The sequence below is a fragment of the Pelobates fuscus genome, chromosome 4, assembly GCF_036172605.1.
Source record: "Pelobates fuscus isolate aPelFus1 chromosome 4, aPelFus1.pri, whole genome shotgun sequence".
Lineage (NCBI taxonomy): Eukaryota > Metazoa > Chordata > Amphibia > Anura > Pelobatidae > Pelobates > Pelobates fuscus.
Window position 1 is genome coordinate 231,973,614 of NC_086320.1, and position 22,728 is coordinate 231,996,341.

The 22,728-nt window shown below is 42.6% G+C and overlaps 1 protein-coding gene across 8 annotated transcripts in view; it reads right to left on the reverse strand.

The window, feature by feature from the left end:
- CTNND2 (catenin delta 2) overlaps nt 1-22,728 on the reverse strand; it is a 1,082,982-nt gene that overhangs the window by 146,873 nt on the left and 913,381 nt on the right. For all 8 annotated transcript variants that reach the window (XM_063451948.1, XM_063451945.1, XM_063451947.1 and 5 more), the window contains 2 exons: nt 21,646-21,831; nt 10,894-11,067 (listed from right to left, as the gene is read on the reverse strand). In XM_063451948.1, coding sequence (XP_063308018.1) covers nt 10,894-11,067; nt 21,646-21,831 — 360 coding nt within the window. The remainder of the gene's footprint in view (nt 1-10,893; nt 11,068-21,645; nt 21,832-22,728) is intronic.

Sequence of the window (22,728 nt, forward strand, 5' to 3'; positions counted from 1 at the left end):
CTCTTGAATCTAGCTTTGAGCAGAGTGTCTCATGGCATAAACCTGTTGAAATTAGGCGTTTGTTTGCAATATCTGTAAAACAGCCTTTTCTTTTTATGCAAAAATAGAACAGAAAAAGTGTGAATGGGCAGTGAGATCCATCCACAAACTATGCCACCACTCCAAGTGATAATATATTAAATAACGGGCAAATTCAAACGTCCTGTATAATAAGTAAGGTTAAATTCCGGTGCAGGACCTTTCCCAAACATAGACAATACTTCATAGAATAAAGTTATGGTCCGCACTCAGGGATAAACCCTTTTAATCCACAGAAAACATAGATTTCTATGCGAATAAATGAGGGAATTAATGTACTGTTGCAAAAAATCACATGTATTGACAATTAGTGCAAGAAACTAAATATGGCAGAAAATGTATCATGGCAGTCTTCATACATGATGAATATCAAAGCAGGCATGGCATTATGCAAACAACATGCAATTAATTGAAATTGAAAAAGTATTAATAATACTTCAAGTATCCAGGCAAAAATTAAACAGATTTGCAAAAAATAGGAATATTGGATAAAAGTGTCGAAATTATACCTGCTGCTGCCAGATGAGAGAAAGAACACCCACACAGCAACCCAAAAAGATGAGGTGAGTACCCTGAATGTGTTTTGCACCCCCCTTGGTGCTTTCTCAACATAAACAAACATAGAAAACTCTGGAGATATACAGTAGTCCACCGAAAGTGAGGCTCCTGATAGATCAGACCACATACACCTATGTAAGATAAAGAATGTGTGGACTTAGAACGCGAAGAATGCCAGAAAGTACTTTGTTAAGACAATCTGTTTCCTAGAGGTATAGTGTTACAATGTAACTTGCGTTACAGATATAAGTGTTACAATGTAACTTGCGTTACAGATATAAGTGTTACAATGTAACTTGCTTTAATTTTGAAAAAAAAAAGGTTTGCTACTTGTACTTATAGCCCTTTAACTTTCAAAAAAAAGCTGAGAACATGTTAACATTGGGCATTTCTAAACTCAGTACAAAATGTAGAAACTTTTTAGCATGGGTGTTTTTTGTGGTTGTAGATGCTTAACAGATTTTGGGGGTCAAAGTTAGAAAAGGTGTGTTTTTTACATGTTTTCGACATATTTTATAATTGTTTTTACAGTAAATTGGGTATGATGAAAATAATGGTATCTTTAGAAACACCAGGTGTGAGGAAGGCTGAACTTGATGGACGCAAGTCTCTTTTCAGCTATCTAACTATGTAACTATGTAACTATGTAACCATTTAATGGGGAAAAAAACAGTATATAATATGTGTGGGCACAGTAAATGAGTAAGAATAAATTTACAGGTAAACAAACACTGCTGAAATTTAAAAAGAGCCCTGGTCCTTAACGGTAAGAAAATGTAAAACGGTCTGGATACTAAGGGGTTAAACATACCTTTGCAAGTTAGCCAGGTTTCTGTTTTATGATGGACAAGAAAATGGCTTGGAGCTAATAAAGATTTAAGTGACTTCGCTCTTCTAGCTGAGCTTTGAAACTTTGTATCACAGAGCTTTCCACAAAATGGATCTGATCTTTAAACAGGTAAATGTTTGCGTATGATGTGGATAATAGATTTGAATTTATTACTATAATCTGTACAAAAATAGGGAAGATTTCCCATATTCTGATAAGGAGGGGAGTATTGTTAGATTTGGGTTTTAAAAGTGAACTACATTCTCTGGCTAATGCTACCTTCTAGCCTTTTTCAATTTGTTGGTCTGTGCATCTCTCACACGTAACCGCTCCCTGAGGTCATCTGCTTGAGATAAAAATGTATCTTTAGATGAACAGTTTCTATGAAGCCTAAGGTGGCAACTATCGGCCGTAAGTATAGTATTACCAGCTTTTTGCACTAATTATCAATAAATGTGAATTTTTGCAACATATTCATTCCCTCATTTATTCGCATTGAAATCTATTTCTTTCTGTGGCTTTTTAAAAATATTTTTTTTTTTTACAAGTTTGCCGTATTTCATTAATTTTTTTGGTATTTGTAAATGTTCTTTTCTGTGCCATGCTAAATGTTATTACGAACAGCAGAGTAGAGTGTGAGACGCAAAAAAAAAAAAAAACTGTTATAACAAGGTGCTGTTAAAGAAGGAAAAGCAAATTATTCGTACACATATAATGACCCAGACACACTATAGTTTAGTAAGACAATTGTGTATTATTAGGGATTAGAGATGTCACGAACATAAAATTTTCCGTTCGCGAACGGCGAACGCGAATTTCCGCAAATGTTCGCGAACGGGCGAACCGGGCGAACCGCCATAGACTTCAATAGACTTCAAACCCACAGGGACTCTTTCTGGCCACAATAGTGATGGAAAAGTTGTTTCAAGGGGACTAACACCTGGACTGTGGCATGCCGGAGGGGGATCCATGGCAAAACTCCCATGGGAAATTACATAGTTGATGTAGAGTCTGGTTTTAATCCATAAAGGGCATAAATCACCTAACATTCCTAAATTGTTTGGAATAACGTGCTTTAAAACATCAGGTATGATGTTGTATTGATCAGGTAGTGTAAGGGTTACGCCCGCTTCACAGTGACAGACAAAACTCCACGCACCGCAAACAACCGCAAACAGTCCATTTGCAAAACCGCAAACTCCCCATTTGCACAAGGTTGGATACCAAGCAAGCCATGTCCCGTTCCTTGTCCTCAATGCTGTCATTGAAGGTCTCTTCCTCCACCCAGCCACGTACAACACCAAGGGTCCACAAAAGGTGACAACAAGCCCCTTGGGACGCCTGCTGTGTTTGGTCTTCCACCTCCTCAAAGCCACCTTCCTCCTCTGACTCCTCTTCTTCAGACTCCTCTATCTGCGTTGCCTCTCTCTGCATTATTATAAGGTGTGTTAAGTAGTACTATTCTTATCAGTTTAATCCCTGTTACGTCCCCTATCAGGGGACGTGTATATGGCATCGATTTTAGGAACCGGGAGATGGAAAAAGATGCTTGGTTGGTCCTCCTACTTCAAATTTGGGGCACTGCGCGTGTAATCTAATGTGCCACCAGATAGGAGTGGTGTGTTAAGTAGTACTATTCTTATCAGTTTAATCCCTGTTACGTTCCCTATCAGGGGACGTGTATATGGCATCGATTTTAGGAAGCGGGAGATGGAAAAAGATGCTTGGTTGGTCCTCCTACTTCAAATTTGGGGCACTGCACATGCAATCTAATGTGCCACCAGATAGGAGTGGTATGTTAAGTAGTACTATTCTTATCAGTTTAATCCCTGTTACATCCCCCTCATCAGGCCTTTTTTAGTCAAATGTATCGCCCACTGTCAGTCCCTTCGGGATCCATCCCTCATTCATCTTAAAAAAGGTGAGGTAATCTAGACTTTTTTGACCTAGGCGACTTCTCTTCTCAGTGACAATACCTCCTGCTGCACTGAAGGTCTTTTCTGACAGGACACTTGAAGCGGAGCAGGCCAGAAGTTCTATCGCAAATTGGGATAGCTCAGGCCACAGGTCAAGCCTGCACACCCAGTAGTCAAGGGGTTCATCGCTCCTCAAAGTGTCGATATCTGCAGTTAAGGCGAGGTAGTCTGCTACCTGTCGGTCGAGTCATTCTCTGAGGGTGGACCCCGAAGGGCTGTGGCGATGCGTAGGACTTAAAAAGCTCTGCATGTCCTCCATCAACAACACGTCTGTAAAGCGTCCTGTCCTTGCCGGCGTGGTCGTGGGAAGAGGAGGATTACTTTCACCTTTTCCCCTGTTAGATACGCTTTACACAGCGTATAAGGGTGACATCACCCTTATACGCTGTGTAAAGAATACTTTTTAATTTATTTTGGAACTGCTGCATCCTTTCTGACTTGCGGTAATTCGGTAACATTTCAGGCACTTTCTGCTTATACCGGGGGTATAGTAGCATGGACACCCAGTACAGGTCATTCTCCTTCAGCCTTTTTATACGAGGGTCCCTCAACAGGCACGACAGCATGAAAGACCCCATTTGCACAAGGTTGGATGCTAAACTACTCATGTCCCGCTCCTCGTCCTCAGTGATCTCACTGAAGGTATGTTCTTCCCCCCCACCACATACAACACCACGGTTACCAGATAGGTGACAACGGGCACCCTGGGATGCCTGTTGTGGTTGGTCTTCCTCCTCCTCCTCAAAGCCACATTCCTCCTCTGACTCCTCTTCCTCACAATCCTCTTCCATCGTTGCCGCAGGTCCAGCAAGCGATGCTGATAAGGCTGTTTCTGGTGGTGATGGTGACCACAACTCTTCCTCTTCCTCTTCACGCTCATCTACGACCTGATCCAGCACTCTTCGCAGGGCACGCAACAGGAAGAAAACAAATGGTATGATGTCGCTGATGGTGCCTTCGGTGCGACTGACTAGGTTTGTCACCTCCTCAAAAGGACGCATGAGCCTACAGGCAATGCGCATGAGCGTCCAGTAACGTGGCAAAAAAATTCCCAGCTCCGCAGAGGCTGTCCTTGCACCCCGGTCATACAAATATTTGTTAACGTCTTTTTCTTGTTGGAGCAGGCGGTCGAACATTAGGAGTATTGAATTCCAACGTATCGGGCTGTCGCAAATCAAGCGCCTCACTGGCATGTTGTTTCGCCACTGGATATCTGAAAAGTGCGCCATGGCCGTGTAGGAACGCCTGAAATGGCCACACACCTTCCTGGCCTGCTTCAGGACGTCCTGTAAGCCTGGGTACTTATGCACAAAGCGTTGTACGATGAGATTACACACATGTGCCATGCACGGCACATGTGTCAACTTGTCCAAATTCAATGTTGCCAACAAATTTCTTCCGTTGTCAAAAACCACTTTGCCGATCTCCAGTTGGTGCAGAGTCAGCCACTGATCCACCTGTGCGTTCAGGGCGGACAGGAGTGCTGGTCCGGTGTGACTCTCTGCTGTCAGGCAAGTCAACCCAAGGACGGCGTTACACTGCCGTATCCGGGATGTGGAATAGTACCTGGGGAGCTGGGGGGGTGCCGTTGATGTGGAGCAAGTCGCAGCAGCAGAAGAGGACTCAGCCGAGGAGGTTATGGAAGAGGATGAAGTAGGAGGAGTAGAGGAGGTGGCAGCAGGCCTGCCTGCAAGTCGTGGCGGTGTCACCAACTCCTCTGCAGAGCCACGCATTCCATGCTTGGCAGCCGTCAGCAGGTTTACCCAATGCGCAGTGTAGGTGATATACCTGCCCTGACCATGCTTTACAGGTTGGGGATTGCCTTTTGTGAAAATAAATTTCGGCCTGGGTACCTTCCACTGCGGTGTCCCAATAGCTACAAATTTTTGGAACGCCTCAGACTCCACCAGCTTGTATGGTAATAGCTGGCGGGCTAAGAGTTCAGACAAGCCAGCTGTCAGATGCCGGGCAAGGGGGTGACTTTGTGACATTGGCATCTTACGCTCAAACATGTCCTTGACAGACACCTGACTGTGGGAGATGAGTAGGAACTGCTCAAGGCGAGAGACGGAGTGGCGGATGGTTGAGAGGGGGCAAGGAGGACAGCAGTAGTTGACGTGGCTCAAGATGCTGGACCAGGAGGAGGATGGCGGCTTTGAGTTTGTGTGCTGCTTGTACTCATGTGTTGATCCCACAGGTGTTTGTGATGTGCGATCATGTGCCTTTGCAAAGCAGTTGTACCTAGGTGGGTGTTGGACTTCCCACGACTCAGTTTCTTTTGGCACAGGTTGCAAATGGCATCGCTGTTGTCAGAGGCAGACACACCAAAAAAATGCCATACTGCTGAGCTCTGCAATGACGGCATTCTGGTGGTGGCAACAGCATGCATTGATTGGCGTGCTGTCTGGCTGACCCCGGGTGCCGATGCATGCTGTCTGACTGTGCCACTAGCTCCTTGCGACGACCTCCCCCTGCTTCCAACTCGTCTCCTCCTCCTCTCTGTCTCCCCATCTGAACTTTCCCCCTGTTCTTCTTCTATTCTAGCGGGCACCCACGTGACATCCACAGACGCATCGTCATCATCAACCGCTTCACTTGTATCTGACAATTCAGCAAAGGAAGCAGCGGCGGGAACAACATCATCATCATCACACCGTACGTCCATGTGTGTAATACTGCCTGACTGAGACATATCCCTGTTATCTACATCCTCTGGCAATAATGGTTGCGCATCACTCATTTCTTCCAACTGATGTGTAAATAACTCCTCTGATAGATCAAGTGAAGCGGCTGTGGTGCTAGTGTTGGTGGTGGCGGCAGGCGGGCGAGTGGTAACTTGAGAGGTGCCCGAAGCTAAGCTGGAGGAGGATGGTGCGTCAAGGTTCCGAGCGGAAGCTGTAGAAGATTGGGTGTCCTGTGTTAGCCAGTCAACTATGTCCTCAGAACTTTTCGAGTTCAGGGTACGTGGCCTCTGAACACTGGGCATTATTCTAGGGCCAGAGGGAATCGCAGCACCACGACGGCCCCTGCGGGGTGGCCTGCCTCTGCCTGTAATTTTTTTTTCGATAAGTGGTACTATGCGTGCAAGCTACTGTGACAACAGATATGAGTGGCACTGTGCACTGGCAGAAGTTGGCAGAGTAGACACTGTAGGCCTGGCACACACGCTTGCAGACAACTAACTGCTATTCAATCTATTACAGTCAAATTTTTTTTTTTTTTTTAAATGTACACTACTCTTATACCAGATATGAGTTGCACTGGTGTGACACTGTGCCCTGGCAGGCCCTGAAACGCACACGTGTGAAGGAAACTGACTGCTATTATTTCACAGTCAAATTTCTAGTTTTTTTTAATGTACACTACTGTTACACCAGATATGAGTTGCACTGGTGTGACACTGTGCCCTGGCAGGCCCTGAAACGCACACGTGTGAAGGAAACTGACTGCTATTATATTACAGTCAAAAAAGTTTTATTGTTTTTTTTTTTTAAATGCAAGCTATTGTGCCACCAGATATGAGTGGTGGCACTGGGCAAGTGGGCACAATATACACTGTGTGTCTGACACACATGCTGGCAGGCAGGCAACTGCAATTAGATTACACAGGAAAAAAAAAGCAGACTGATGTTCTAGCCCTAAAAATGGCTTTTTGGGGTGCTTTCCTTACAGCAGAGATCAGATGAGTCCTTCACGACTGTAGTGGACACTGAATACACTAGCCTAGCTATCGATTTCCCTATTAAATCAGCAGCAGCTACACTGTCCCTCCTCTCACTAAGAATGCAGCTTCCGGGGGGCGGGGCCTAGCTGTCATGGAGGAAAGACACACTTCGTGTGAGCTCCCTCAATATCTCACTTTAAGCAGCTATCAACAAGCGAATTTCACCCCAGAAGGGGATGACCCAGCAATGTTGCTCCTACCTGACCGACCCGACATGCTTAATAGCGGTCAGCAACTCGACAGAGTCTTACTTACCTCCGCGTGGCAAGTGTGGCCTGGTGCTCACCGGGCGGGAGAGGCGGCCAATCTCCCAATCCTGGGATGCCCAGGAGCAGCTACTTCCCGGCAGGAGCTCCGTTACCCCCCACCCCCTCGGACTGTTGGGGGTTATCCCGGTCCACCCCTGAGAGGCTGTCTGGAGCTAATGGACGCACAGAGCACAGCCGCCCAGGCTGACATACTCATCTGCGACTCTCCCAATATGGCGGCAGCCACGTGTCCTCCTGGTACCAGCAAAGCATGGCAGGATATTGAGTCTAAGCTGGACAGACTCTTTAATCAAGTTTGGAAGCAAATAACAAGCAGGAAGCCCCAACAAGCTCCACCACAGCCCCAACAAGCTCCACCACAGCTAAGCGAAGCAGTCCCCATTAAAATCCACCAATGCAAAAGGCGTTGAAGACTGGACCGGAGGCACAAACAGAAATGCAGAGCCTGCCCCACATCAAGCACTCACCTCCACCTTAAGCCACCACAATCCCTCACCGGACGTGAAACACTACCGGGACAGATCCGACCACCCGACAAAACAAGCTTCCACTACCTCAAGCCGCAAACCCGGCACTCAGCCAGAGACTTGCGTTTGTTGTTCCAGGTATCAGGGACTCCCACGGTCTGCACCTGGCGCCCAGAAGGGATCGGATGAGCACAAGCAGTAAACAGCAGCCTGCCAAGCATGTCCCACTATAGCCGATCCTCCACACCATGCCTTTGATCACATGAACTGCTATCTGCACATTAACTAATCGTAAAGTAGCAAGCGTTTAAACATGTCATTATTTCACCTCCTAAAGAGTTTATTGTCGTAGTTCCTTACATGCTTTACCTTAACCGTTCATGTATTATGTTATTCACTAGTCTCATCTCATGGGGCGACTCACACTTGATTTAGCTGATTTAGCAGTGTCACGCCGTCTTGTGGGTTGACTTGCCTGAAAGCAGAGAGTCACACCGGACCAGCACTCCTGTCCGCCCTGAACGCACAGGTGGATCAGTGGCTGACTCCGCACCAACTGGAGATCGGCAAAGTGGTTTGTGACAACGGAAGAAATTTGTTGGCAGCATTGAATTTGGGCTGATATAAATACACAGTTGATAACGTGCAAGCTACACCCTAAACATGACAGCCATCTTTCACAACAATGTACTGCTATATAATCATACCCTCAGTGCAACTAGCCATGATATACGCACGTTCAGCCTAGCATGCTCAAATATAACACACTTCTGTCCAAAAAAAAAAAGAATGCAGCTTCCGAATGAATCTAAAATGGATGCTGTCCAGGAGGTGGGAGGGTCTGGGAGGGAGGATCTGCTGCTGATTGGCTGGAATGTGTCTGCTGACTGTGAGGTACAGGGTCAAAGTTTACTCAATGATGATGAATAGGGGGCGAACCGAACATCGCATATGTTCGCCATCCGTGGTGAACGCAAACAATCTATGTTCGCCAGGAACTATTCGCCATCAAACTATTCGGGACATCTCTATTAGGGATGCATTGAAGACTAAATTGCAAATGCATATGACCATGTGACATCACTGGACCCAGGGCCGTCTTTAACACGGGCAAAAGGTGCAGCTGCCCTGGGACCAGTCAGTCTTAAGGGGCCCAAAGCAGCTGCCCCTTTAGCCCTCTGGCTGCCGTGGTGCGTGCAGCCCATGTGGAACTACTGCGAGCCATGCGATGTGGAGGCACATCGGGTGGTCAATGCTCTAAGGGCCACCCGATGGCGATGGATTTTCAAGGAACCGACCACTTTGAGAGCGTGACCGTGCTCCCTGTGATGATGTCAGGATGCTGGGAGGAAGTGACAAACGGTCCCTTCCTCCCAGCATTCACCGAGCGCCACACAGGAGGAGGAGAAGAAAAGGAGGGAGTCAGAGTGGGAGCTCTGACTCCCATCAGCCTGAGCCAGCCTCCTGCACTCAAAAGGTAGGAAACACATACAAAATGTGCATGTATGTATGTGTCTGTTTGTATGTATGTGTCTGTCTGTATGTATGTGTCTGTTTGTATGTATGTGTCTGTTTGTATGTTTGTATCTGTATGTATGTATGTATGTATGCATCTGTCTGTCTGTATGTGTCTGTTTGAATGTATGTTTCTGTGTGTATGTAAGTGTCTGTATGTATGCATGTGTGTATCTGTGTGCATGTGTGTATCTGTATGTATGTGTGTATCTGTTTGTGTGTATGTGTGTGTCTGTTTGTATGTATGTGTGTCTGTTTGCACGCGTGTGTGTGTGAACCCGGCCACCATTCGTGAATTTACCCCAAGAGGGCAACAAAGAGTCTCACCTAATAGCTCACCCACCTGATAGAGCAGAAGTTGAACCACCCAAGGGGACTTATGTTTTCCACCATCACCAAACACCATGTCCACCACAGTTAGAGAATGTTTCATTTTATATGCATTGATGTTATCCTTTATTTACGTTTCCTTTCCTTATTTTTAATTTTTCTTTTTCTTTTCCTTTCATGTTGCGCAACATGTAATATACTTTCAAAGCCTAATAGCCTGATAGGCGATCAACCAAGCTGTATCATAAGCGAGAAATATGCACACACAAAGAGAAGACGCACTGACACTTGATAACCGGTGCCCAACATACTGCACGGCCGAGTAATCACTGCCGCTCACAAACTTCTACTAACCCCCCCCCTCCTTCCAGGTATCCAACTTTAATGCGCCAAACACATAGTCTATGGGAAGGAGGCACAATCCCACTGTGGGTACCACCAAGTTGACTCCCACTCTTACCACACCCACAAGGGGCTTAATGATCGATTTCACCTAAATATGGCTGGTATAATGTACTCAAAAATATAAAAAGTGCTATGTTCTTAGATGCCAACAAATGTTTACTAATGTTGAATGCTAAGCTAGCAACAGCTGTTGGGGCATTGCTTGCCTATTTGTACCCTAAATGCACAATTAAATAAAGAATTAAAAAAAAAATGCTTGCACTGGCTCTGTATGCTTGTCTCATTGACAGAGCTATACTGTATATTTTTGTTCTGTGGACTGGATGTTGGCAAGTTATTACCTTGGTGTCAGAAAAGTCTAAGTCTAAGTCTACACACTATTCAGATCTAAGAAAAAACAGTTTCATGCAAACAAAAATGTCAGATAAGCCATGATTGCAAACAGATATTTCTTACCATTATTATTCATTAAGTACTCTTGATTTAACTCCGTTTTGATATGTTTTTATATTTAATAACATAAAGCATTTTAGCATTTATTCCATAAGTCCCTAATTAGGGTGTTGGATAAAGGTTTCGCCATGCACGTTAGATCGATAGAAAATAAGGAATGGTTAGTTTTTAACACACATTTTCTCCTAACAGTAATGTTTACAATATTATTTATATTATTATTTATTTATAAAAAAAACAGTAATGGCAGCAAGAAAATAACTTTAAATCCAATACTTAGCATTCTTACCTTCCAGCTCCCTGCAGCAAGGTTCTGTAATGCCCCAGCTGCACCTTCCAGGGTATCAGGGTTTGAGCACTCAGATAGAAGTGTGAGGTAGGGTTTAACTATTGATGGATGCCATAGCATCTGGATTCCTTTTGGTGGATCTGCACAATCAGGAAGGGGCCCTACACCATCCCACTGTTTAAAAAAAAAAAACCAGAAAAACATATAAAAGAATATAAATATATATATTTATTTATTTACAAGTCAAATGAATATGGCATCTGCAGAATTGATGAAGGGGATATTTTCACTAAAGAAATTATCCAACTTAAAAAGCCATAAGTTTATTTTTTTTAAACTGTTTCTCTTTTGGTTAAAATTTTTCAAAAGATTTTTCAAATTGACTGTTTGGTAAAAACATCCATTAAAAGGACACTCCAAAACAACTTAATCTAAATTAAGTTATTATGGTACGAAGAGGCCACTGGCAGCACTCTTACCTCATGGGGTTAAACCATTCTTAAATTAATTAACCTCAAAGTTCTCTCCATGGCGACGTCCACTACCCCCCTGGCGGCATCCAGCTTCTGAATTTTCAGAGCAGCCAAGTAGGGGTGCCGCTGATTGGTTAAGAGTGGTCTCAGCCAATCAGTGACTTTGTATTCCCTAAACTGTCTTGGAAAGAAACGTACCTTTTCCAAGCCAGTTTTGTGAATGAGGAGTCACTGATTGGCTGAGAGCATTAGCTGATCGCTCTCAGCCAATCAGCCCTGCCCCTGCTCAGCAACACTCTTCACCTCCTAAATCAGAAGCTGGGTACCAAAAATCAGAAGCCTGGTGGGAAGTGGACATTGCCGCCGCAAGCAATTTTGGGGTTAAACCATTGGAGAATGTTTAACCACTTGAGGTAAGAGTGCCTCCAGGGGCCTCATCATATCATAACAACTTCATTTAGATGAAGTTATTTTGGTGCCTGGAGTATCCCTTTATTTTAACCTGTCCTAACTGGAATATTGTGAATTATTTAGCCATTTAGCTATTGTGAATTATTTAGCCATGCTTGCCAAACTAGAGGGACCTTCAAGCTGCTCATTAGAATATCTACTTCATTTATCCAATATATTTGAGTAAAAGGTGTCATTGAGGAGTACATTTGACAGGTGTAAAGACAATGCAATCAGAGAATGGCTACTTCTCTTATTTTCATTTCTAGCATTGTAAAATAAACAGTAATACTTATGATAGTAAAATTATATGTATGTCATTTAAAAGTACAGTATTTTACTGTAGAAGTCAAGTAAATTAAAATAATTTTTCAAATTGCTGCAGCACAATAAATTTCAAATTGCTGCTGTCCAATAGATTTTGTTTAGTCTGCATAGTGTTTTAATATGATTTACATTTGTTTTGTAAGGGCCATTTATTCACATGGACAACATATCAACATTTATGTTTATTGACATTTTTTATGGTTAACTTGAAATAGTGTTCTTCAGTAATAGTGTTTCTGGCAGAAAACAATGACTGTGAATTGACTTTAGAAGGACTGCTTACATGATAAGTAAAGATTTCTGGTCTCAATAAACAAACAGATTAGATAGCATAAATATAGAATGGATCATAATAGTTCAGTGATAGTGTAAGAAATTGACCAGTGATAAAAAGCAATTGATATTCTGCATAGCAGGCCAGTTTATAGAATGAAGGATGAAGTTTAGTTTTATGACCATTCTATAAAGCAGTGAAAGGTTTAAAAAAAAGTAATCTAGACAAACACATTTTGTGATAGAGTTTGTATTTAGCTAAAAGACATAAACAGAGATGTTAAAGATTTGTCAGTAGTGATGTCGCAAACATAAAATTTTCGGTTCGCGAACGGCAAACGCGAACTTCCACAAATGTTCGCGAACGGGCGAACCTGGCGAACCGCCATAGACTTCAATGGGCAGGCGAATTTTAAAACCCACAGGGACGCTTTCTGGCCACAATAGTGATGGAAAAGTTGTTTCAAGGGGACTAACACCTGGACTGTGGCATGCCGGAGGGGGATCCATGGCAAAACTCCCATGGAAAATTACATAGTTGATGCAGAGACTGGTTTTAATCCATAAAGGGCATAAATCACCTAACATTCCTTAATTGTTTAGAATAACCTGCTTTAAAACATCAGGTATGATGTTGTATCGATCAGGTAGTGTAAGGGTTATGCCCGCTTCACAGTGAAAGACCAAACTCCCCGTTTAACGCACCGCAAACAACCGCAAACAGTCCATTTGCACAACCACAAACTCCCCATTTGCACAAGGTTGGATACCAAGCTAGCCATGTCCCGTTCCTTGTCCTCACTGATGTCATTGAAGGTCTCTTCCTCCACCCAGCCACGTACAACACCAAGGGTCCCCGAAAGGTGACAACAAGCCCCCTGGGACGCCTGCTGTGTTTGGTCTTCCACCTCCTCAAAGCCACCTTCCTCCTCTGACTCCTCTTCTTCAGACTCCTCTCTCTGCATTGCCTCTCTCTGCGTTATTATAAGGTGTGTTAAGTAGTACTATTCCTATCAGTTTAATCCCTGTTACGTCCCCTATCAGGGGACGTGTATATAAGGCATCGATTTTAGGAAGCGGGAGATGGAATAAGATGCTTGGTCGGTCCTCCTACTTCAAATTTGGGGCACTGCGCGTGCAATCTAATGTGCCACCAGATAGGAGTGGTGTGTTAAGTAGTCCCCCTCATCAGGCCATTTTTAGTCGAATGTATCGCCCACTGTCAGTCCCTTCGGGATCCATCCCTCATTCATCTTAATAAAGGTGAGGTAATCTAGACTTTTTTGACCTAGGCGACTTCTCTTCTCAGTGACAATACCTCCTGCTGCACTGAAGGTCCTTTCTGACAGGACACTTGAAGCGGGGCAGGCCAGAAGTTCTATCGCAAATTGGGATAGCTCAGGCCACAGATCAAGCCTGCACACCCAGTAGTCAAGGGGTTCATTGCTCCTCAGAGTGTCAACTTAAATGGGTACACATTATTTAGGAAGGATAGGAAAAACAAGAAGGGTGGTGGGGTATGTTTGTATGTCAACCATGATTTAAAGCCAAATCTTAAGCAAATTGAATGCGATGAGGAAAATGTGGAAGCTTTATGGGTAAATATCTGCTTGGGGGAAAAGAAGGGAAACCAACTATTGGTTGGGATATGTTATAAACCACCTAATGTTAATATTGACGAGGAACAACAGCTGTTTGAGCAAATTGAGAAAGCTGCAAATCTTGGTAACACTTTAATTATTGGAGATTTTAATTACCCAGACATAAATTGGGACATAGGGACTAGTAGCTCAGCAAAGGGAATTAGGTTTTTAAACTTGTTAAATGACAACTTCATGTCACAACTTGTACAAGCACCAACTAGAATGGACGCTTGTCTGGACCTGGTTTTAACAAACAACGTTGATCTTTTGACCAACATTCAAGTAGGTGAGCACTTGGGAAATAGTGATCACAATATAGTGTCCTTTGAAATAAACTCAAAAAAACAAAAGCACATGGGGTATACTAAAACATATAATTTTAAAAAGGCCAATTTCAATAAGATAAGGGAAGCTTTACAATATATTGACTGGCATAAACTCTTTAGTGAAAAGAACACTGAGGATAAGTGGATCATCTTCCAACAAATATTAGAAAGGTACATTTCTCAGTATGTACCATTGGGAAATAAGTATAAAAGAAACAAATTAAAACCAATGTGGCTTAGTAGAGAAGTAAAACAAGAGATTAAAAATAAGAAAAGGGCATTTAAAGCATTTAAATCAGACAAATCAGATGCATCTTATAAAAGATATAAGAAAGCATATAATGCGTGCAAAAAGGCAATTAAACTTGCTAAACTTCAAAATGAAAAAATGATAGCTAAAGAGAGCAAAACCAACCCCAAAGCATTTTTTAAGTACATAAATTCCAAAAAACCCAAAAATGAAAGTATAGGTACACTTAAAACTGAAACGGGGGTGTTAGTTAATGAAGACCAAGAAAAGGCAGGAATTCTAAATAACTATTTCTCCTCCGTATATATTAAAGAAGAACCCATGGCAATAGATGTGCAAATGATTGCTACTAAAAACTTGCAGAATAATTGTAATTGGTTAACTCAAGACAATGTGCTGCAGCAACTAAAGAAAGTTAATATAAACAAAGCTCCAGGGCCTGACGGTATCCATCCACGTGTACTTAAGGAACTAAGTGTAGAAATAAGTGAACCTCTGTTTTTAATCTTTCAAGATTCTTTTCTTTCAGGAAGTGTTCCGGAGGATTGGAGGAAGGCAGATGTGGTTCCTATATTCAAAAAGGGTTCAAAATCCTTGCCTGGAAATTATAGACCTGTGAGCTTAACTTCTGTGGCTGGTAAAATATTTGAAAGGTTATTAAGGGATAATATTCAAGAATTCCTTGAGAAGAATATGGTTATCAGCAAAAATCAGCACGGTTTTATGAAGCACAGGTCATGTCAAACTAACTTGATTGCGTTCTACGAAGAAGTAAGTAGAAGTATAGATCAGGGTGTTGCAGTGGATGTGATCTATTTGGATTTTGCCAAGGCATTTGATACAGTTCCACACAAAAGATTAGTGTTCAAACTCAAGGAAATCGGTCTCGATGAAAATGCTTGTTCTTGGGTAGAACATTGGCTTAAAAACAGAATACAAAGAGTTGTCGTTAATGGTAAATTTTCAAGCTGGACAGAGGTGGCAAGTGGTGTCCCTCAGGGGTCTGTTCTGGGACCCCTTCTATTTAACATTTTTATAAATGATCTTGAAGACAGCATTGAAAGTCATGTTTCAGTGTTTGCAGATGACACAAAACTTTGTAAAATAATACAATGTGAGCAAGATATTACTTTGCTGCAGAAGGATTTAGATAGACTGGAGGACTGGGCACTCAAATGGCAGATGAAATTTAATGTTGAAAAATGCAAAGTTATGCACTTCGGCGTAAAGAATACACAAGCAACGTATACCCTTAATGGAAGCGAATTAGGGATAACAACACACGAAAAGGACTTGGGAATTGTTATAGACAACAAACTATGCAACAATGTGCAATGTCAATCAGCAGTGGCCAAGGCCAGTAAGGTATTGTCATGCATGAAAAATGGCATTCATTCTCGGGACGAGAATATCATTTTGCCTCTCTATAAATCACTGGTAAGACCACATATTGAATATGCTGTGCAATTTTGGGCACCTGTTCTAAAGAAGGATATCATGGCACTAGAAAAAGTGCAGAGGCGGGCTACAAAATTAATAAAAGGAATGGAACATATCAGCTATGAAGAAAGGTTAACAAATTTAAACCTATTTAGTTTAGAAAAACGTCGCCTGAGAGGGGATATGATAACATTATACAAATATATTCGGGGCCAATACAAACCATTGTGTGGAAATCTATTCACAAACCGGACTTTACATAGGACACGAGGCCATGCGTTTAGACTGGAAGAAAGAAGATTTCGTCTAAGGCAAAGGAAAGGTTTTTTTACTGTAAGAACAATCAGGATGTGGAATTCTCTGCCTGAAGAAGTGGTTTTATCAGAGTCCATACAGATGTTCAAACAGCTACTAGATGCATACTTGCAAAGACAGAATATTCAAGGATATAATCTTTCAATGTAGGGTAATAACTGCTTGATTCAAGGATAAATCTGACTGCCATTCTGGGGTCAAGAAGGAATTTTTTGTCCTAGCTTGTTGCAAAATTGTGCTTCAAACTGGGGTGTTTTTTTTTTTTTTTTTCTTTTGGATCAACAGCAAAAAACAGGTGCGAGGAAGGCTGAACTTGATGGACGCAAGTCTCTTTTCAGCTATCTAACTATGTAACTATGTAACTATGTAATATCTGCAGTTAAGGTGAGGTAGTCTGCTACCTGTTGGTCGAGTCGTTCTCTGAGGGTGGACCCCGAAGGGCTGTGGCGATGAATAGGACTTAAAAAGCTCTGCATGTCCTCCATCAACAACACGTCTGTAAAGCGTCCTGTCCTTGCCGGCGTGGTCTTGGGAGGAGGAGGATTACTTTCACCTCTTCCCCTGTTAGATTTCCATTGTGCTGTGACATCACCCTTATACGCTGTGTAAAGCATACTTTTTAATTGATTTTGGAACTGCTGCATCCTTTCCGACTTGCGGTAATTCGGTAACATTTCAGGCACTTTCTGCTTATACCGGGGGTCTAGTAGCGTGGACACCCAGTACAGGCCTTTTTATACGAGGGTCCCTCAACAGGCACGACAGCATGAAAGACCCCATTTGCACAAGGTTGGATGCTGAGCTACTCATGTCCTGTTCCTCATCCTCAGTGATCTCTCTGAAGGTATGTTCTTCCCCCCAGCCACGTACAACACCACGGGTACCAGATAGGTGACAACGAGCACCCTGGGATGCCTGTTGTGGTTGGTCTTCCTCCTCCTCCTCCTCAAAGCCACATTCCTCCTCTGACTCCTCTTCCTCACAATCCTCTTCCAGCATTGCCGCATGTCCAGGAAGCGATGCTGAAAAGGCTGTTTCTGGTGGTGATGGTGACCACAACTCTTCCTCTTCACGCTCATCTACGGCCTGATCCAGCACTCTTCGCAGGGCACGCTCCAGGAAGAAAACAAATGGTATGATGTCGCTGATGGTGCCTTCGGTGCGACTGACTAGGTTTGTCACCTCCTCAAAAGGACGCATGAGCCTACAGGCATTGTGCATGAGCGTCCAGTAACGTGGCAAATAATTCCCAGCTCCGCCGAGGCTGTCCTAGCACCCCGGTCATACAAATATTTGTTAACGCATTTTCTTGTTGGAGCAGGCGGTCGAACATTAGGAGTGTTGATTTCCAACGTGTTGGGCTGTCGCAAATCAAGCGCCTCACTGGCATGTTGTTTCGGCGCTGGATATTGGAAAAGTGCGCCATGACCGTGTAGGAACGCCTGAAATGGCCACACACCTTCCTGGCCTGCTTAAGGACGTCCTGTAAGCCTGGGTACTTATGCACAAAGCGTTGTACGATCAGATTACACACACGTGCCATGCACGGCACATGTGTCAACTTGCCCAAATGCAATGCCGCCAACAAATTTATTCCAAACGCACACTAGTGAAGGAAACTATTATATTACAGTCCAAAAAGTTTTTTTTGTTAAATGCAAGCTATTGTGACACCAGATATAAGTGGTGGCACTGGGCAAGTGGGCACAGTATACGCTGCGAGCCTGACACACACGCTGGCAGACAACTAACTGCTATTTAATCTATTACAGTCAAATTTTTTTTTTTTTTTTTTAAATGTACACTACTGTTACACCAGATATGAGTTGCACTGGTGTGACACTGTGCCCTGGCATACCCTGAAACGTACACTAGTGAAGGAAACTGACTGCTATTATATTACAGTCCAAAAAGTTTTCTTTTTGTTAAATGCAGGCTATTGTGACACCAGTGAGTGAGTGGTGGCACTGGGCAGGCCCTGAAACGCACACTAGTGAAGGAAACTGACTGCTATTATACTACATTAAAAAAAGTTTTTTTTCTTTAAATGCAAGCTAATGTGACACCAGTGAGTGAGTGGTGGAACTGGGCAAGTGGGCACAGTATATGCTGTGAGCCTGACACACAGGCTGGCTGGCGGCAGGCAGGCAACTGCAATTAGATTACACAGAAAAAAAAAAAAAGCAGACTGATGTTCTAGCCCTAAAAAGGGCTTTTTGGGGTTCTGTCCTTACAGCAGAGATCAGATGAGTCCTTCAGGACTGTAGTGGACACTGAATACACTAGCCTAGCTATCAATTTCCCTATCAAATCAGCAGCAGCTACACTGTCCCTACTCTCACTAAGAATGCAGCTTCACAATGAATGTAAAATGGATGCTGTCCAGGAGGTGGGGGGGTCTGGGAGGGAGGGTCTGCTGCTGAATGGCTGGAATGTGTCTGCTGACTGTGAGGTACAGGCCAGGGTCAAAGTTTATTCAATGATGACGAATAGGGGGCGTACCGAACAGCGCACAATTCGCTGGCGAACAATTCGGGACATCACTATTTGTCAGTAATTTATAATTTTTCTCCCTTGTGAACTTTTGTGAATACTAAATACTATTTGCTGGAAATTGTTACCAGTCAAAAAAAGATTTTATTGTTTAATTCAAAGGGACACTCCAGACCCCTAAAGCACTGCGGTCTTATGTGTGAAGAGTATGTCCTCTTTTCTTTGTTTTACAAAAAAGAGCAGATTTCAATAGAATTTTTTTTTTTTTTAATTAACCTTGTTACACCTCACTGGCTGTCAATCATAAAACCAGTCCTGTTACTCCCTGGCTGCTTAACTCAGTGGAGCTAAACTCAAGAGTGAGGCAATTGCTCTAAACACCTACTTAGGAATGACTTTTCATTGAGTTGGATTGGGAAGTCTGTAATTGGACAGTCACAGAAAACAAGAAGGGGAGAGCAAAGGCTTCAAACCAGAGATCTATAGCTTTTTACAAGTCCAAAAAGTGAATAAAAGGACACCTAACAGTAAGGGCTTGTACCCTTTATTCACTTTTTTGATTTTTGTCTTTCATATTAAAATTTATTTCTTAAAGCAATAAAGTACCATCAGTTGGTGGATTCTTATTCTAGCATAGATGAAACATCAGACTAGCAGCATATAGAAGAGGGGGCAGGAGTCCATGCAGATTAAGCCTAGTGATTACTGGCTCTAGCTTTGTGAGTACAATATACATATGTGTATAGATCTTTGGCTCTTTATACAGACAAATTTCCACCAGTATTTTATTTTTATTTTTTCCTTAAGATCAACCCGTCTTGTGTATTATCCAATTATTGTTGCGTTGCTTTGTGTGAGATACTCCACATATTGTATGTATATGTTTCTATTGTGTTTAGATCTAACCCCAAGAAGAAAAAGGCATAATTGAATGCAAGCCTTAGGGTATATGTACTAAACAGTAATTTTGTATGTATTTCATTTTTTTATATTTGGGTAATGGATTGTCCCTTTCAGTATTGCTGCAGTTTGTTCGATATCAGCTAAGCAATATTTTTTCCCACTAATTTGATTAAAGGAGCACTACAGGTTCAAAATAGGGTTAAAACCACCATCTAGCCACCCTGGTCCCATCATGTCTCCCTAAATATAGTAAAATCGCACTTGTATTCAAGTCTGCAGCTGCTTACTTTGTCCCTGTTTCCTTTAGACCTGCCCACTGCCTGTTGACATCATCAGAAGTGGTAGCCTGATCCAATCACAATGCTTCCCCATAGGATTGGCTGAGACTGACAAAGAGGCAGATCAGGGGCAGAGTCAGCACAATTCAAACACAGCCCTGGCCAATCAGCATATTCTTATAGAGATGAATTGAATCAATGCATCTCTATGAGGAAAGTTCAATGTCTGCATGCAGAGGGAGGAGACGCTGAATGTTTGGATGCATCTTAGGCAGCAATGACCCAGGAAGGATTTCTAACAGATATCTTAGGAGTGGCCAGTGAAGTTATCACTAGGCTGTAATGTAAACACTGCATTTTCTCTGAAATAAGCAGTGTTTACAGCAAAAAGCCTGAAGGTAATGATTCTACTCACCAGAACAAATTCAATAAGCTGTAGTTGTTCTGGTGACTATAGTGTCCCTTTTAAGTCTAATCTGCACAGCTTTGTGGAATACAGAGAGTTTCTCTTTTCCTTCTGTTGTCCTTAAAGGAACACTATAGTCACCTAAATAACTCTAGCTAAATAAAGCAGTTTTAGTGTATAGATCATTCCCCTGCAATTTCACTCCTCAATTCACTGTCATTTAGGAGTTAAATCACTTTGCTTCTGTTTATGCAGCCCTAGCCACACCTCCCCTGGCTATGATTGACAGAGCCTGCATGAAAAAAAAAACTGGTTTCACTTTCAAACAGATGTAATTTACCTTAAATAATTGTATCTCAATCTCTAAATTGAACTTTAATCACATACAGGAGGCTCTTGCAGGGTCTGGAAAGATATTAACATAGCAGGGGATAAGAAAATCTTAATTAAACAGAACTTGCAATAAAGAAAGCCTAAAAAAGGCTCTCTTTACAGGAAGTGTGTATGGAAGGCTGTGCAAGTCACATGCAGGGAGGTGTGACTAGGGTTCATAAACAAAGGGATTTAACTCCTAAATGGCATAGGATTGAGCAGTGAGGCTGCAGGGGCATGTTCTAGACCCCAAAACTGCTTCATTAAGCTAAAGTTGTTCAAGTGACTATAGTGTCCCTTTAAGTTTAGCTTGCATGTAACAATATGCAAGCAGCTTTGGTGTATCGACTATTGAACTTCTAACTTGAACACACCGAACTTAAGGATCAGTTTGTACATTTTTGTCATGGAGTTTGTGTGAGTGGCAAGGGCTGCATAAACAACATACTTTAACTGCTAAATATCAGGAAATTGAGCAGTGAGCCTGTGGGAATATGATATATACACCAAAACCGCATCATAAAGCTACAGTTACTTTGGTGCTTCGAGTGTCCCTTTAATATTTTGGTACAGTTGCCTGGAGTTGTTTCTTATAATGTCAAATCTTCCCATTTGCCCCACTAGAGTTTTGTAGTGAATGAGGTTAATTAGGAAACTCAATTAATGAATCATTTAGAATAGTATTCATGTATTGTGATATATCAAAAAGGTGTTTATAAAACAACTGAGGTTTCCACACTAGTCTGTTACAGACTGATAGAATATTTAATGACATGTAAGACATATTGATAATCTCTGCTTACCTGATCCTGAGATTTCTTTTTCTTCTTCTTTTTACCCCAACACCCTGAACTTTCAGTGTCTTTGCCATTGGTGTCCCCACAAAGCAATCCATCTAATTCATCGGTTCCCATCTGCTGTCCCTGAGATGTTTCTGCAGCTAACCGGTATGAGAGGTTCCTCAAAATACATACACAGTTTTCTACGGTCTTTAAATACAAAAATAAAAAAAATTAAAAACACTAAAGATTGGTACAACAATATGCCTCCAGAGTTTTAGAACCAGTAGAAATCAAAATGGATAAAACTACATGTTAAGAATATTGTGTTCAAAAATAGAGACCCAATAGTATCACATTTATTTACTTATGTTTAACTTGTATGGAGGAAAAAAAAAGAAATCTTAAAATCTGAAGTTGAACTTTTCAGCTGGACAAATTCTTAATTTAATGTTCATGGATAGTGATGTCGCGAACATAAAATTTTCGTTTCGCGAACGGCAAACGCGAATTTCCGCACATGTTCGCGAACTGTCGAACCGGGCGAACCGCCATAGACTTCAATGGGCAGGCGAATTTTAAAATCCACAGGGACTCTATCTGGCCATAATAGTGATGAAAAAAAATAAAAAAGGGTCCCCCCTCCCTGAGCGGGTGGGGGCCCTAAAGTAAAAAAGGGGGGAGGACCTATTGTCCTCCCCACCAGCCCCCACCCCTGAGCGGTGGTGGGGGCCCTAAATAAAAATTGGGGGGACCTAATGTCCTCCCCCCTGACCCCCACCCCTGAGCAGTGGGTGGGGGCACTAAATACAAACTGGGGGGACCTATTGTCCTCCCCCTGGCCCCCACCCCTGAGCGGTGGGTGGGGGCCCTAAACAAAAATAAGGGGGGGGACCTATTGTCCTCCCCCTGGCCCCCACCCATGAGCGGCAGGTGGGGGCTCTAAATACAAATGGGGGGGACCTAATGTATAATAAACACAGGTTACTGGCTCTGGGGGGTAATGTATAATAAACACAAACACAAAAAAATAATACAAAAAAAATAAACTAAATGAATGCAGCTTCAGAATTAATCTAAATTGTATGCTGTCTAGGAGGTGGGAGG